This window comes from Mastacembelus armatus, chromosome 24 (genome assembly GCF_900324485.2).
Source record: "Mastacembelus armatus chromosome 24, fMasArm1.2, whole genome shotgun sequence".
Lineage (NCBI taxonomy): Eukaryota > Metazoa > Chordata > Actinopteri > Synbranchiformes > Mastacembelidae > Mastacembelus > Mastacembelus armatus.
This window is the reverse complement of record NC_046656.1, coordinates 7,931,650-7,949,669: the sequence shown is the minus strand read 5'-3', so window position 1 is coordinate 7,949,669 and position 18,020 is coordinate 7,931,650. Positions and strand designations below refer to the sequence as shown.

General features: G+C 42.7%; 1 protein-coding gene across 1 annotated transcript in view; it reads right to left on the bottom strand.

The window, feature by feature from the left end:
* Positions 1-1,229: 1,229 nt before the first annotated feature.
* The window catches only part of LOC113137144 (forkhead box protein N3), a 50,373-nt gene continuing 33,582 nt past the window's right edge, over positions 1,230-18,020 (bottom strand). The window contains exons 3-6 of the mRNA XM_026318595.1: positions 16,038-16,189; positions 9,118-9,176; positions 3,545-3,653; positions 1,230-2,469 (exon numbers count right to left, since the gene is read on the bottom strand). Coding sequence (XP_026174380.1) covers positions 1,914-2,469; positions 3,545-3,653; positions 9,118-9,176; positions 16,038-16,189 — 876 coding nt within the window. The 3' untranslated portion in view covers positions 1,230-1,913. The remainder of the gene's footprint in view (positions 2,470-3,544; positions 3,654-9,117; positions 9,177-16,037; positions 16,190-18,020) is intronic.

Here is an 18,020-nt window from a genome sequence, read left to right as displayed (position 1 = left end):
CTAAGTTTTCCCATGCCTGTCTGATCCACACATTTACATTGAACAATGCTGATGGAAAATAAAGACAAATGTACATTTACACACAGGAGAGAAAAAAAAAAACCAATACTGTTATAAATAAAGACAGGTAACGTTCTGTCAAAACATGTCAGAGACATGACAACAGAGGTACTGAGGGCAGGCAGGCACAATGTTAAAGGGTGTGTGTTCCTGGATGCACAAACTCACACACTCTACACACCTGTTCTGAAATAACACTGGGTTTAACATTGAACACCTAAAAATCACCGTACAGGCAGAAGACAACGGAAGCCCACCCCATAAGAGGTGATTCAGCTGGCCCACACAGCCTGAACCCGAAGCCCAGAGGTGGCACCCTCGGGCCTCTAAGTGCAGAGTGATCTCCCAAGGTCCTCCCTGAAGACGTGTCTTCGAAAGCCCGCTCAGAAAAAAGAACCCAAAAGATTCAAAGGAAAAAAAAAAAAAAAAAAAGAAGTTCAATATAATCACGGGTATAAGAATTGGCGGCAAAACTTTTTTTCTTTCCTCTAGGATCAAGGTTTATATGAAAATAAGTCATGCTTCATGCTAAATACATTGTTTATCTTACATGATCTTTGAATAAAAAAGATTTGCTTTTTATCTTATTTACAAGCACCCATGCAATATAACTGAGAAAGTCCTGCAGGTCAAATTGCTTCAATTAAGAAAGGAAAAAAATAAAATATTTTCTAACCTTTTTACAGAGTTGTCCACACTGGACAAATTGCTTATATCTTTATGAGGGTAGAGTGAGGGTAAACAGACACAAACAGAAATCTAAACCCACAGTTTATGTATATAGTTCTTTGACAGTGTCAAAATGAAGAGGAAAGTGTAGTAGCTACTGGTAGCTATGATATCTATACCAGGTGTCTACGGCTATGGACAGAAATATTGGAGAATTTTTAGGGATGTTTACATTATGCAACAACAACAACAAAATGAAGGAGATATTGCCTCAGACCCGGCACACTATCCATCTCTATGGTGATAAACATGACCATTTTTTTATTTTTAATATATCTATTCTTAAATACTATGAGTGCTCTTGAAATAAACCATGTCTTTACCCATGATGCTTTTATTATAAGTGGCGTAAAATAATCTTAAGTGCATGAATATATATCACATTGGGTTTTACAATTATTTTGACACTAAAGGTCATTCTCTTTAGCTCTTCTTTACTACTATGCCTTCGTTTTTTGTTTTTTTTTTTGTTCTGTTTTTGTTTTTTTGTTTTTTTTTTGTCAGCTGTTGTATCGGCTACATGAAGCAACCTGGTCGCTTATCTTTGGCACAGTCTCACATTTGTGCTCATGGATGTAGGAGAGTGATGCTAGCGAGCGGCTGAGAGAGCTCTAAGTCTTGTTAAATAGGTCGGTCTCGTTGGCTCTGCCGTCTTTGCTGGCATCACTGCAAGATTGCTACAGATTCACATAGAAACAAACAGGTAAGACAAACAGCCATCTTCTGTTTACGTACTGTACGCTCCTCAATGTGATTCAGTTTAGTCGTGCTCGACTTGTCCAAATTAGTGACAAAAACATGCTTTTTTTATGGCTTTCATCCCCTTTTAAACAACAAAAACAACAAAGACACATGAAAAATACCCATTGATGTTAGTGTTGTTGAACATGTAGGAAAACATAGATTTTTGATATTGCCACAAATAAGTAGGATTCACCTAATGCCCTGCAGATAGATAGAGGGAGATGAGAAGTGTCCATTGAGACTAATGCTGTATTAACGTTACCTGTTGACCTATTTGTGTACTGTATATATGTCAGTGGGTGCACTGATGTGTGTGCGTGCTCTGAGCTGTATACTGTCTGCGTGTGTTGGCATGACTATGTACTTGTTCTGTGTGTGTCTTAGTTTCTCAGGGCCTCTTTCTGCTCCTTCTGGCCCTTGGCGGTGCGGTTCGTGATGTTGTTGAGGCAGGCTCTGACCCCTGCCAGGTGGAGCAGCGACCCCGCTGCCTCCTTCATCTCCTCGTCGTCGCTCTCCGGTGGCTTCTCCACAGCCGCTGCACGCCGCTTCTTCAACGGCAGTGTGTCGCTAATGCTCCTTGCTCGGTTTTTGGTCCAGGGCAAACTGCTTCCCGCCAGAGTCCCAGCACACGCCCCCGAACTACGTCTCTGTCCTCGCAAGGGCTGTTGGGAAATGTAGGTGGTGGCGGCAGTGGTGATGTGAGAATCCACAGGGATTTCCCGGGGCTCGGGTTTGACGTCTGATTGGATCTCCACAGCGATGATGTCGTCGTCGTCCAGGGGAGAGGAAGAGGCAGCGACCTGGGAGGGGCAAAGCCTGCTGGGGGATTTAGCGGTGCTGTATGTGTGGTCGTCCTGGAGGTCCTCACTGCAGGGTGGAGGAGAATAGCAAGAGGGGCTGTCCTGTCCCCGGCTTAGATAATCTCCCAGGGATGATCTGTATGAAGCAAGGACACAGAGCAGGACAGAATATTGTTACTTCCGCTGCCACACTGACAGACTGGTGGCCTGCCACTGTACTCTTCACTCTGCTATAGCTGCTCCAGTTTTCTCTGCACTTAGCTTAAAAGTAAGAAAAGTTCAGGTGATAATCAATCACCCTGAACTAGCCCCCTTGTGCATACTTCTCAGGTCAGATTAAAACCTTGTATGTCCAAAAAGAGTTAGTCTTCCTTCTTAGAAATGAGCAGACTCATTTCAGATTGCCATCTATGCATTTTTTTTTTTCAAATGACACAGAGCAGTTTGAACAGCTCTCACTCTCCCTGAGGTTGTGGAACATGCTCAGCACATAAAGAAACTTGCAGGCTCGAAGAGTGAGAACATCACACAGTCACAATTCTGAAGAGAAGCCATTTAACCGCAACACATGATTAGCTCTATTAGTCAGGAGACACGTTTTTGATATAAGGTATTACGGACAGGTGCATTCTGACAACTGATAAATCATTAGGAGCGTCAGCGCCGTGTCCTGTGCCCTGGACTCTTTCACCCTTCAGAATGAGGTAAAGCAGAATGAGAAAAAACATGCTCCCCTTACAGCCGTACAGTGACCAAACATTCACTCCATAGCCTCAGTAAACCTTTGAGTATGTTTAATTCATAATGTGGCACAGACCATTGTACGCATATGCTCTTGTGATCGATGTGCATGTCCATGCATGCTCCAAATGTTCTTTGAATCATGAGGCCTCTCCCTCTAATAAACCTGTTTGTGTGTGTGTCCGTTAAATAAACACACCTGGATAAAATGTTCTGAACAGTGGGGCGCGTGTGAATGCCTGTGAATTTCGAACGTAGTGAAGATGGAATTATGTAAACGATCAGTGGAAAATTTCAGCTCAAAGTCTGTTTTGTGTGTGTTTTTTGTGCTTGTTTGAAGGGTACTGTATGTGTGTATGGGCATGAGGGTGTGTGTGTGTCTATGGTTGTAAGGGAATGCGTTTGTGCAGGGAAAGCCCTAACCGACATCAATTATATGGTTGAGGGCAACAGGAGCAAAGTTTACCCACCTTATAGCCGAGGTTCTGCTCCCAACAGGACTTACGGGAAGGGGTCTGATCACAGGGAAAAGGGCCTGGCTCCTGACGCGGGCACCATTTTGGATCACACCACGAGGAACTAAAAGAAAGAGCAGAAGAGACAAAGACTTAAACAAAGTAAATACACAGATCCATGCAACACTAGTTACATGCAACACACAAATCGGTTTCAAAGTTAATCCTGAGGACAGGATGAAACGCACAGGAAATGTCTCCAAAACCTGATCGGACCTCGATAAGACCTTGGAGCAGCTCAATGAGCATTCGCTGACCGTCAAAGGGGGCCAACAGGGCAATATTGATGAGCAAGGCAAGGTTAAATTGAGCGGGAAAGCGTCATAAATGAGTTAAGGCTGCTGCGAATCATTCAATTACCAACGACCGCTGGGCTCTGCTAAATCCGGCCTGTCTGATGCTGTGGACTGAACAGCAGGTAGCTGGAACTTAAAGAGGATACCAAAGAATTTAAAACTCGAGAATACCGACACATTTGTTGTGCTTAACACTTACCTAAAATGAATTAGATGTATTTTAAGGTAATTTGCATAAAATACCACAAATGTTTTATACATTTATTTAAACCCTATGCTAACCAAGTTTCAGAGAATCTGCCAGAAGGTGAACCATCACTACAGCACTCCATCTTACTGCCATTAAACTCTTCTGAATAAACAGGCATATGGCAAGCCCACCTGGAGTATACCATAATGCTTTTTTCTCATCCATCCATCATCTATACCTGCGTATTCCTCTTTAGGGTCCCCCAGGGATCTGCTGGAGCCTATCCCAGCTCTCTTTGGGTGAAAGGCAGGGGTACACCCTGGACAGGTCACCAGTCCATCACAGGGTCACATAGAGACAAACAACCTCACACACTCACACTCACTCCATGTTTTTGGACTGTGGGAGGAAACCAGAGTACCTGGAGAAAACCCACACAAGCACAGGGAGAACATGAAAACTCCACACAGAAAGGCCCCTGCTGGGTTTCAAACCAGAACCCTTCTTGCTGTGAGGCAAGAACACCAAAGATTTTAACTTGCAATAACCGGGTGCTGCTTATCACCTGGCTATTACCTGGTGTCATGACACAGCACAATGTTGGCAAATGGTTATGCAAATGGTGTCAAATACAGACACTTGCAGAATAGTAGTCTGGCTGTGGAATAGAGGCTAAATGCTTCTGAGAGGCCCACGCAAGGCCTGGACTAGGACATTTGAAAATCTGTGGGAAGACTTAGAGATCACAGTTTATCAATGTTCCTGATCCATCAGTTGGTAGACTTAAAGCTATATTCAGTTTAAAACTTATTTCAATTAAGGAACATTCAAATCTTACTTCCTTTTTATTGAGAGTCAAAAGATATATGCCACTAAAGAAAATGGTTCACCTTACAGTGTCTCCTGGGAGAAAGTGAAGCATTTTCTAGTCCTGAACCAACAATGTCTTGCTGTAAAAGCCACTTTGGGATTAAAACACAACATTCAGAACCCCCATATAAAATCTGTTTCTGATGCAGCTCCAGATTTTCCACCAAGGTCAAAGTCTTGTCTCTGGTTTCCTACTTCTGGAAGCTCCTGACAAATTTCACAAACACTGAATGGATTGTGACAGACCAGAGGGGAGATCTATGGAAATGCTTTCAACTCTCCAACAGCTGTGAATCTATATTTTTATTATCTGAGAAGAGAAGAGAAGAGAAGAGAAGAGAAGAGAAGAGAAGAGAAGAGAAGAGAAGAGAAGAGAAGAGAAGAGAAGAGAAGAGAAGAGAAGAGAAGAGAAGAGAAGAGAAGAGAAGGGGTGCGTGTGGATGTAAGAACCAAAAGCTCTCATTACTCAGGGCTGGCTGCTCACCACAGCTATCCCAGTTCAGTAAAACAGCTGTCATTTTCATCTCTGGGGTCAGTTTGCATTTCACAAATGATGACCTGCTGTTTGCATGGTCTGCCGCTTCAGCCTTTAAGGTGAAAATACTAAAAGCATTTATCCACAGCATCAATATGCTGTACCCAAAGTAAATGTAAATGTAAATGTAAATTTAATTTGCCCCAGGAAACACAAGCCTATTAAAACACAAAAGGTGTAATGATGAGCCCACCCCCCAGAAAACCACCCCACAATGTATATTTGGCCCATGTTGTAACACACAAAGATGAATTATGATAGATTTGTTTGTCGTTGTTGGTCTGTAGCCTTTCCCTGGCCGGCTGTGTCCACAGTAATCTTATTGACTCCAGTTAGTGTGGCTCTGCCCTGATATCTCCAGCTCTGCTCTCCATAACCTTATAAGTAAGTCCCTGCACAGAGTCTCTTTAGTAATCTTGATCACTCACTGCATGGTTGTGTGTGTGTGTGTGTGGGCAGTGCATTAGGTCTCCCTGGGTTGACATGCGCCCACCCCTCCTTCCCCACCTCTCGCACCAGTCAGGCTTTGGGTTGCCATAGCAACGGCTCCCCTTCCACATGCCACAGAGTGGTAGATCATGCATCAGCAGAGCAAGTGATAGAGAAGGAGAGGGAGAGAAATTGGGAAAGGAAATACCAAGCTCTGTTTAACATGGCTTCTCATAGATCAGTGACACACTCCTGACCACCGCTGTTTACCCTAGATACACACACACACACACACACCACCCTAACACAAGCACAAACAACTCTCCTTATATGTGTGTGTTCTGTATCTTCATCCCCTCGCTTTGCTGATTGATTTTCTCAGCAAACCCTTCTCTTTGTTGTTCTAATTCCATCCTCTTGGTTTCTTTCTCTGTCTATCAATCTAGCTGTCAGCCTATGTGTAGTGGTGACTCACATCTCCAACGGAGCATGCATGCCGGCTCTGCAGGTAAAAAAGCCTGGGACATATGCTGAGGAGATGAGGTGACAAACTATGCTGGGAAAGAACAGGAAGCACTTCCAAAGCCCGTCCTCACTTATTGAGCAATAGATTTTACAAGCTCAAAGCAAAAAAATAAAAAAAAAACACACGGCATGGCAGCAGAAAACAGGATGTGCTAAGGAAAAAAAAGTAAATACAGAAAATAAAAGGTGTCTGCATCTCTGCCTTTTTCCTGGAGAGAAAATATCCTCTAGTGTGCCTTTTTTCCTATGTCTGGTCAGCCGCTCTACCTTTTCTGTCTGCTTCCTACATCTCAGCCTGCCGCCCATCTCCTCTGCCTGCCTGTTTTCCAGGGCAAGCAAAGACCTCAGCCTCCCTCCCCTCTCTGCTCTCATGTGCTGTATACACACTCAGCCTCCTCTTCGCTTGTTAAATGAGTTCCACATGGCCCTGCAGGCTGCAGGCTCCGCACGGCCGGCAGAAGAGTGGAGCAGACAGAAAAGTACACACAAACACACACATGCTTACTGAACTTCTACACGTAGTCCAAAGGTTCAAAGGTCACTCCCAGCAGACCTTGAGAACGCAACTGTTTGAAAGTGGCCTCTTGCTCAGTCAGCCGCCCCCCTCCTTCTATCTTCTTGCTTGGCTGCTGTGTGTTAAACTGAGTCTGAGGGCAGAATGCATACTAATGTAGTCTGACTGACTGACTGGATTGCTGGTGGGCTGAAGTTGCTGGCAGTTTAACTCGATGGCTAACTGGCTTGTCTGACATGCCAGCTGAGTGTTTAAGTGGTTGGCTGACTGACGTGCTATGACTTACAGGGGGGGAGACAAAATAAAAGCAATGCTTAATTTAGTTTACTGGTCACGACAAGTTCTACTCAGCCTGAGAAAACAGCTGTACAATGGCTTCTGTGGCTTTGGAGGGAGAGCTCTAAGGTCTAAGAAAATAACTCAGATCCTGTGTTACAAATTGACATTAATCAGACAAGAGAGGTGCTGAAAGATGAGTTGCAATTAGGTGCAGTGTTTTTGCAGTTGCCAAGCTGCCTTAATCACTGAAAAATGTTGCTAATTGCAATTCAACCTAATCATAACCTTTGTAGATGCTCAGATCCTATGAAGGAGTCATATCACAATAATCAGAACTTATAGTTGGACTCCACTACATGTGAGGTGGATATAGACACTTTCAAGCTATTATTTATTTTGCTAGCCTTGACCTTGCCTGCCCTCTATGCAGATGATCTACTTTACTGTTTTGGCAAAGTTGGATTTTAGTTATTTGTGATTCAACAGATATAATCCTAATACAATTTGCACATTTTAAGTAGTGCAAATAGTGACGTACAAATTTACTGTAATTAAACATTTAAGAGCTGGTCAATTTTTCTATTACCTTGGAAACACTCTTCTCTTGTAGGTGATAGATTAAGAAAGCCCTAGACATGGCTCCAATTAACAGAAAAATGTTCCTTTTAAATGACTGGGACCTGAGTACTTAAAAAATAGGAAGACAGATCCTCTATAATTTAGAGTGATTGAATGATGAAATTTGGGGGATGTGGAGTTGGGGTGATGGGTTGGGTTAAGGACAGCCTTTGTCCTTGTGTTCATCCTGAGCTGGTGCTGGGCCACAGGGAGAGGCAGATTTCAGCCTACATCAGCTCAGAGCGGAGCTGCTCTGAAAGCTCTGGGAATGGGAGATGGAAGTAATAACGGAGGGCACTAACAGCCCCAAACTCACTCTCTCTGGCAGTCCAACTCTTTCCCCTCCTCGTCTCTTTTTCCTCGTCTTTGCCTCTGGCTGGTTGTCAAAACTATCTTTCTCCCCACTGCCTCAGAATATCACGCCCCACCATTCTGCACCCTCTCTTCTTTCAAAAACACATTACACATTTAAAAAGTTTCCCTTTTCTCGTCTCTCCTTGACACATGTGCACACAAAATCAGCGTTCCCAACTGTCTCCCTCTCTGTCTATCTATCTGTCTATCCATCTGTCCAGCCACAGAGACACATCACTCCAGGCTGTGTGAGTCTAGAGGGAGTCCAGGTTTTAGACACTCTCCAACCTCGGCTCCTTGACCATTACTACTCCATTATCAGTAGCGATGGAGGGCGAGCCGCAGACGCCTAATGTATCCATTTCCCCCTCCATTTAGGACTCGGCAGCCCAGCGAGCTCACAGAGTGCTCCCTGATTGGGATTGAATGTCCATTTAAACTGCCGTCCAGCCACCAGGGAGGAGGTCGGGGGGAATGGGAAGAGGAGAGGAATAATGGGAAACAGAGGGGAAAGGAAGTGAGAATGTATGTTGTGCTGAATGAGGAAAGGGAGGCAGAGGGGTTGCTCCCCAGCCTCTGATTTGAAGCTGAGATTTTCCTTCTGTCCCCCTGTCTTTCCCTCTCCCACTTGCTGAGTCTCTATCACTTCTTTTTTTTTAAACTTTCAAATACGCCTCCATAGAAAAAGCATTCCTCCTCTGGCACCAAGCCAACTGTCAGAACTCAGCGCTCGGTATTCTCAAGGTGCGCTTCTAAAAAGAGGGATTTGGAATTGAGATGATTGGAGTTGGCACATCCATAGACGGTGGAGGGCGGGGAGGAGGAGAGAGGAAGAGAGTGAGACAGAGAGAAAGAAGGAAAGAAACAGGTAGGAGATCACAGACATACAGTACAAGACTTGCAGAGGTGAAACGGTACCTTGTAGGAGAACTCCTCCGTTCTTTCTGAAGAGGGGACTCCCCGACCACAATGGAGGACTAGAAAGGAAAGAAGAAGAAGGGGTGGAGGGGGTGAGAGAGAAAGAGAAAACTGGTCAATCATGTTGCAGCAGCCAACCAGCTCAGCAGGCTTCATCACGAGGCAGATAGCAAGGCAGGAATTTGAGCCCATAAGCCAGTGCTTCTGATTATAGTGATTAGATTCCCCGGGTGTCCCACTGTTGCCATTATTCCCTGTGATTACCTCGGAGAATTACAGCCTCGCTGCTGTAGTCCATGGGGGTAATTTCTCATGACAACCCCCCACCGCACGCCACTGGTCCATTCACACACATAAAAAAACAAAACAAAACAAACTTCATCAACACACACACACACACACACACACAAGCACATTTAACACATTTAACACACGTTCATGTCAAACAGGCATGTTTCAGGTAGATGTGTGTACAGTGTGACATATTAAAACACAAATGCACACATGCACATGTACATACAGACATGCATACACACACACACACACACACACACACACACACACACACACACACACACTCACAGACACACAGATAGACACACACACACGAAGCCGGTTACTCAGTTTAGGTGATCATTGCACCACTAATGAGGGAGGTAATGATGGCATTTCTCACATAGACAGAGACATCTTCACTTACGCACGCATACACAAGAAGACAGTTCTGCTGGTGAATTCATAAATTTAAGACAGAAGGAGAAAGATGGAGGGATATGGAGGGAGAGAGAGAAAGGGAGAGGATATAAGAGCTTTTCCAGGTTGAGTGGTCCTTATTAGAGAACACATCTGGCTGCACCTTTTTCTCTCTACAGCAGGACAGTTAAAGTAGTCTGTGTGTCTGACAACATGCATCTTGGTCATATGTATACACACACAAACAGGAGAGAAAACACCTGGGGAGGCTGTGAACTCTGAAAAAGCAACCCACTTGTTTCCACTCATCAGGAGAGTTTCCTTTGTTATATGAATCCTGTTTTATGTTCTGCTAAGCTGCTGAATGAGAGGATTTGGACGTCTGCACTTGTGATGTGGCTCTCACCTCACCAGATGCAGGGTAAAGATGGACTCTCTCTCTCTCTCTCTCTCACTCACACACACACACACACACACACACACACACACACACACACACACACACACCACAAAACAGCAAAAGCAGCAAACGCAAATATCAGCCCTGAGCCACCTGCTGTTGCCATGGAGAGTTGCCACATTGCGTTGCCACGGCGATAACATATTTTTCCTGCGCTAACAGCCTGTCTGTTTTCCCTACCACCCCAACCCCCGCCTATCTCGATCTCCCCCTCACTCCCTCTCTCTCTCTCCCTCTCCTCACTCTTTCTTTCTGTCTCTCATCCCATGCCTGCGCTGTCTCTCTCTCTCGCAACAAATGGCTTCACAGTGCGACAGCACCTGCCTTATACTACATGTGTTGCCATGGAGGCGTTCCCGTTGCCTAGGCAACTTTGTGCATTTAATGTAGTGAGAGGAACTAAAGTCGTAGCAGACGCTCATTCTGCAACCCCCCCCCCATGTCTCCCCTCATCTTTTTTTCTCCAAGAGAAGGGAGAGATAAGGTGGAGGAGAAAGAAAGTGAAATGGAGAGAGAGGGAGGGAGTGAGGGAGAGAGAGACAGGGAGGGAGGGAGGGAGGGAGAGAGAGAGAGAGAGAGCACTTCTCCATAACCCCCTTGAGACACTCTTCCATCCAACCCTCCCTCTCTCCTCCTCTCATCCAGATGCTGATGGGGTGTGAAGGAATGCACCATGGTGCTGACCTCCTATCCAGCATGCTCACAGTAGCTCCTTCACACACACAAATACACACAGACACACACACACACACACACACACACTACAGATATACCCATTTGGAAATACTTACATGCAGGCACTTCCATCCGCACATGCAGCACACACAGGCACACACACTCTGAAGCAAACTGCAGGTAGGGGTCGACTCGTGCTGCGTGAGTTATTATGGTCCATGAGGTGTGAGCGACAAACAGTAGCGCACAAAGATCTCCCTGTCTAGCCTGCTCCCTTATCAGCCTCTTTCTCCACTTTTTTCCTTCTCTGCACTCTGCCACTTCCTCTCTTTTTATCTTGTCTTCTGTGCGTTCATTTTCCACTCCTGAGTTGTGTAGAACTGCTTGAGACAGCCCTTGACCTTAACGTAATAGACATTGCTGTGCAACCATTCATGGTCATTACACTTCATAACATAATATTCTTGAGAGTGAGTGCTCTTGATAAAAATATTGTGTTATATCGATTGTATCCACTGAGCTCCATATTCTAACATAAGACTGTACATTTGTGTTAGTACATTTGTTATATAACTGACCCTGTTAAGACCCTGTTATTTCCAAATACTCACAATCAAACCTGAACACTTGCTACTACATGGCTAAAGTTATACATGTAGTAAAATCTTCACCTTTGAGCTCTCTGTGATGTTTTTAAAATGTTAATAGTGTCGCAGCTAACCCCTTACAAGTTTTACCAAACCATTATGCTGAACCTAAGTAAGTGCACTGCCTAGTTGTGTACAGAATAATATGCTGTGTCAGAATTTTAAATGTTGTTTTAGCAGTCAATAAACTAAAACTATGATGAAGATACGAATGAAAGCTCTGGTAAGTAAGTGGACCTTGAGTCGAGATTTTGTTTTTGTTAAACTATTATTTCCAAGATCAAGAATGAACTTTGATTCCATTCACCATGTGTTTATTGATCACTAATCTAAAAAGGCAGTACATGCATATTTACTATATGAGCTATCAGAAGTGTATCAAACTGCTGTTACAGGTTCTACCTTTGAGTCCACAGTGACCCTATTGTTCGTCATTATCACATGAAGCTTTAAATACTACTATTAATTATTCTTTACCTTGTGGACACTGATTTCTTCTAAAATTCACCACTTAATGGTTTTAATATTAGAAAATACATTTCTCTCAAACTGGAAAACATCTGTTCTGTGTCTGCTTGTTCCAAGAAAAAGGTACTATTACTGCAGCACCACAGATATCTTATGTATAATCTTCAAGGCATTTTGCTTTTCGGGACCGACATATCTGATATCATTGGAAAGTTGACATGAAAGTTGAGCCAGCAGCATGACTGTATAATGGACCAGCAGCACCATGTTGCTGAAGAGGTTAAAGGGGTCACCCAAGCAGTTTTCATGTTTTAGCCCATTAGCAGCAAATTGTGCATATTGTACATGCTGCACATGTACTTTACATTGCTGCTGGCCAATTTCCAAAGGACACCATAAATTCTGAGATTGATTTTCTACTTGCCAGGCATCCACTGGTTTCTAGTTATTTCAGGATGATATACATGTGGGTACAGAAAGTATTCAGACCCCTTTAAATTTTTCACTCTTTGTGTCATTGCAGCCATTTGCCAAAATCAAAAAAGTTCATTTTATTTCTCATTAATGTACACTCAGCACCCCATCTTGACAGAAAAAAAAACAGAAATGTAGAAATTTTTGCAAATTTATTAAAAAAGAAAAACTGAAATATCACATGGTCATAAGTATTCAGACCCTGTGCTCAGTATTGAGTAGAAGCACCCTTTTGAGCTAGTACAGCCATGAGTCTTCTTGGGAATGATGCAACAAGTTTTTCACACCTGGATTTGGGGATCCTCTGCCATTCTTCCTTGCTTTTTTTTTCTGTCAAGATGGGGTGCTGAGTGTACATTAATGAGAAATAAAATGAACTTTTTTGATTTTGGCAAATGGCTGCAATGACACAAAGAGTGAAAAATTTAAAAGGTCTCTGAATACTTTCCCTACCCACTGTATAAAAACGCAAGTCACACAGACTTGCTATTCAGTCACAGTTGAAAGTAGTGAGATTTTCTTTTTTTTTTTTAAGGATTTAAGGACGTTCAAGCATGCTCTGACATGTGAGAGTCAAAAAGCAGCTCTTTTGTATTGATAAACATAGTCCAAATGAAGGTTACGAAAAGACTAGTGCCAATTTTGACAGACAAAAAAGATTAATTGTGAGGAATTCAGTTCCAAGCATATTTCTAGGGACAAGTTTCTATTGGTTTTCAAATGCTAAAGAAATGAACGGTAACATGGTTAATGGAGAAAATGTTGACATTAAGCCACTATTTTGAACAAATGTTAAATTCATTGTTGGATTAAAGTCACACATGGACATTTTTTGGACAGTTTTCACTTTTTTACGACACACCCACACACAGACGCAAACACACACACCCACACACAATAGTGCCTATACATACCCAAACACAAACGTTGTATGCTTTTCAGGGAGCTTCTGTTCCACTCTAACTAAGAAATGGACTCTCCTCACTTTTTTCATTTCCCACTGTGTGACAATGCAAATGAACAACCTCCCTTCTCTCCCACTCCTCCTCACTCTCCCACCCCTCCATACTCCGACCTCTCCTCACTACACCCTGTCTCTCCCTCCCCCCTCCCCCCACCCCTCCTCATGTTCTGAATCCGGCCTCCAATTTGTTCCACTTCCCCATACCTCATTGTTCAAAATGACACTTTTACATTTTATGGTGAACCAATTATTCTGTCTTACACAGTCCGCTGGCTCTGCAAGCCAACCTGCCCGGATCAACTGGGGAGCGGGGTGGTGGGGTATTCAGCAAGAGAGAGAATGAGGGAGACAGAGAGGGAGAAAGAGAACTAGGGGAAGAACAAAAAAAAAAAAAAAAAAAAAAAAAGATGACTAATAGTAGCTCTTGCTGACATATCCAAAGGGATAGGCAGAGCGGCTGGAAACCGAGAAGTTAGCAAATAGAAAGGATGGAAAAAGAAGGAGAGGTCAGGAGAGAAGAGGAATGTGGAGGAAAAAGCGCAGGTGGATGCTTCTACGCTATAGAGAGGTGTGTGTGCACGGGGGGGTGTGAGGGGTCACAGAACAAAGTGAATGTAGACAAAAGAGGATTTAATTGAATGATAAAGTGGTGCAAAGAGAGTGAAAAGAGAGAGGGAATAAATCACAGCAGGGATAAATAAAGAAGACAGAGTACTAGGTGCCCTACTAGTTGTAATATGCCTGAGGACGAGCGGGAGGTTGTGTGGGATATTAAAAGAGGAGACGAGAGTGAGAAGAGCAGAACAGAGCAGTGTTAGGAGCTGGAGAAAAGGCAAAACAGGGATGGAGAAGAGAAGCTGGGGAGAGGGTTAACATTTGGAGAAAAAAAGGCAACCAGTGCTTTTTACCTGTGATATGCCTGGGGTGGGGTGGGGGTGAGGGTGGGGTGAGACAGGAGGAGGGACAGGAGTGTTGTTGCGTGAAAACAGCGTGTAAACAGATTTAAGAAAAGGATGGGATGGGTCAGCTATATATATGCCTGGGGCCAGGTGGGTGAGGAAAGAGGAAGAGGTTAGATGAAGTGAGTGAGGCAGAAGTGTGTACTACACGTTTTAGCAACTAACATTTATTTTATTATAAGTTTTTGCATAAATATTTTTTAGATTAATCCTTAAGCCCATCCATCCACAGGGATGGGGGCATCCTTAAGTCTATAATGTCAAAAAAATTGTAATTGGCCAGAAATTTATAGAGGCTAACGTTGCAACTTTAAATCACTTGTTTTCCCTTGTTCCCAACACCATAAACCAAAAGATGTATAATTTACAATGCTATGCAACGCTGAATAGATTTGACTTGTTTTGATTTTATTCTTCTAGATCCACTTTAAACATCAAACTGCTTTTTATTCCACAAACAAGCAACAATTTCAAACCACTTTCCCTGTTACCAAATTGCCCGACCAAAACAAGAAGCCAAGTACATACAGTAAAAGGCGCAGTTTCAATCGAATCATTCAAATAAAAATCTTCATTTATGGGAAAACCTATCTTCTGAAAAACAGAGAAGAAAAGCAGAAAATGCTTATGTTTGAAAACTTTGGACTGGGGAAATGTTTAGCATTTTTTTCTTAACAATTCACTATTCGATTAATCAAGTCAGTGGGCTATTCTCATCCTGAATGTCTCTGTCAGGGTTTGTCCATATGAGCGTCCCAACATGGATTCACAAAAACCCTCCTCACTGTGCAAACCAGTAAACTGCTCATTTCTATCTGCCACAAGTAGTAGTGTGTATTTGTGTGAATTGTTAATTAGAATAATCAATACCCCTAAATTTCCATATAAGTCTCATATAATCTGTTTGCAGGCACTTTTTATTCAGACAAATGGCACCAAAGAGTAAAATAATTGCTTTTAGAAGCAGACAAAAACATACATGTGGCCGTATCTTTAGTGATTTTAAGTTGCACAATTAGAAACCATTAACAGTGTACCTGGAGCAGCTGACTGTGAGAGAAATAAACCTGTTGAATGTTAGAAAAACATCATTTTAAAGAAAAGTGACCCATGACATAGATGGAAAGCAGTCAAAGGGACATACTGGTGATACAGTGAAATGAAATAATCATTTATTTTTGTTACATTTTTAGTTGAAGTCAACATTATATTCACACTCCAAATTCATTGAGGAAATTCACTGAGGTATTGAAGTTGTTATTTCTTATACATATGTCTGGATCACTTGTGTATTTCATTCAACCCTAATAAAAAAAAATACTAGTTCATTGGTAAATGCCATGTCTTAAATCATCTTAAATGTCACTTAAGAAGAAAACCCTTCATATGTGTCTAATGTGCCTTTGGAGTAGGATGCGTTCAAAGAACTGCAGCATCTTTGTGTGAATGCATGCGTGTGTGTTCCTATGCCTATTAATGGTTTGATTAAACAAGCACTGAAGTTTATTAAGCAAATAAATTAAGTAAATAACATTTGATATTAGCTTCAATCAATCAGCCAATCAGCTATTCCATCTTACCTGTGGTGAAATGCCTGAGGCAGAATGGGTGGAGAGGTGGATGGCGTGGCCAGGCTGGGCGAGTACGGGTGGTACGGCGTCTTCTTCAGCGCCTGAATCAGGTTGTGTCTATACTCCGGATCTATGGACCATAGAGAGCCTTTGCCTATGCTCTGAAAAATAGAAAGAAAGAAGTAGAAAAAGAGGGAGGGGTGGACAGGGATAGCGATGAGAGTGATGTTATTAAAAGTGCTATAAGGCCCCTCAAAGCACATCACAAACACAGAACACTGACCTGAGCCAACAAGTCCAAAGCCCAAACACAAGCTAAAAGTCCAAACCTTGCTCTGGATTCTTATTTACCGAAGCATCTGTACACACAGCAGCCTGTGCATCTACTCGCTCAAACACTGATAGATTACCACCTCCCTCCCCCTAAAAACACGCACCAGACGCACAAACAATCTCACATTCCCAGGAAAGACAACACTCGGAGGAGAAGAAATACATGCTCAATGCCACCATGCTCTAAAATTCCACAGGGAAACTCTTTAACTATTTCCACTCTAGAGGCGATGATGGCGTCTACTTTTAGATCAAAGCAGCTTCCCCCTCATCTAATGAAGCTGTCGACTTCCAATCTGAGTGAAACCAGCCTATAGATTATAGAGACGGAAGGGATCTCAGATGGGCCGCCACAAAAATACACTCCGTCTCTACCTCTCACAGCCATCCCTCGGCTTTCATCTGCTTTGTCATGTCAATGTGGCAAAATCTGGAGTTGAGTACAACAGAGACTCAGAAGTAAGAGAAGCAAATATAAAATTAAAGCTGTCCTGCCTTGTGTTCATCTCACTTTGTAGTGCTCTGTGATATGATACAGGTACAGTCCACAGGGTGGGGAGATGTCATGACGGCAGGCTTCAGATTTCTGCAAATACTGCAAGGAATCTATTAAGAGGGAAATGTCAGATGTGTCAGAGGTGTGGGTAATGTGAGCATTAGCTGGAGACGAATTCTAAAAGCTGAAGTGAAATTTGTGTTAAAATGCCTCAGAAAAACAAACTTTAATGTTTCCACTACATCAGTAATTCCTAATATTTTGGCTTGTCACTGCTTAAAAGGTCAGTTCTCCCAAATTAAAAAAGCACAACATTTTTTCCTTCTCTTTAGTGATGCAGATAGTTTTAAAATTATTTGTACAGGTTTGGTGATACCTGAGAGTTCTGCGACAATCTCAACGCAGTGGATGTATTAGTGTTTCAGTAGCATGGAAAAATTACATTTAAAAAATTCAGCAGCAGTGTGGTTGTACAGTAACACTGTCCCTGTTAGACTGGGTTGTCCATTGGTCTCCAAAACTACATACTAGATCATAATCCCTGTGACTCAGAGATTGTGGACATGACTGTACTTTTTGGAGGATATATTGTCCTTTTGGTAAATGATTTAGAGAACAAGTAGCCAAACTAGAAGACAAAGGTCGGAAAAAAAGTAAACAATTTTTTTGGTTTTCTATGCTTTAGTCCAGTATGATGTGACCTCAGACATTTATTTGGCAACATCTGGGTGTGCATTTAGCTGAAATATGCTTTAGATGTGGAGAGCCAACTCAGGAATCAAATATTTATTCTAAAAAGTAGAAACAAATAGGACCTTCAACCTCTCTTGCAGTGCACAGTGGAGGTTATAAGAGCAGGATTTGAGAGCATCTGTCAAATGATTATAATTGACCACACATGTCTTCTGAGGAAATCTAGCCTATCAGAGACAAGGGTTCACACTGCATCTTCCCCTTTGTTCACTCTTCTGCTAATATTTAATCAGTAATATCTCCAAGAGCAATTGAATCTCCAAGAGCAACGTACACAACAAACAATCTATATGTCTGGTATATATTATATAAATAGGAATGAAATAATAGAGCATTGGCTGAAATGGAAAATTTGCACCTGAGGAATTAAAACACATCCTAGTAGCACGCTACCACATTTACATTTGGAT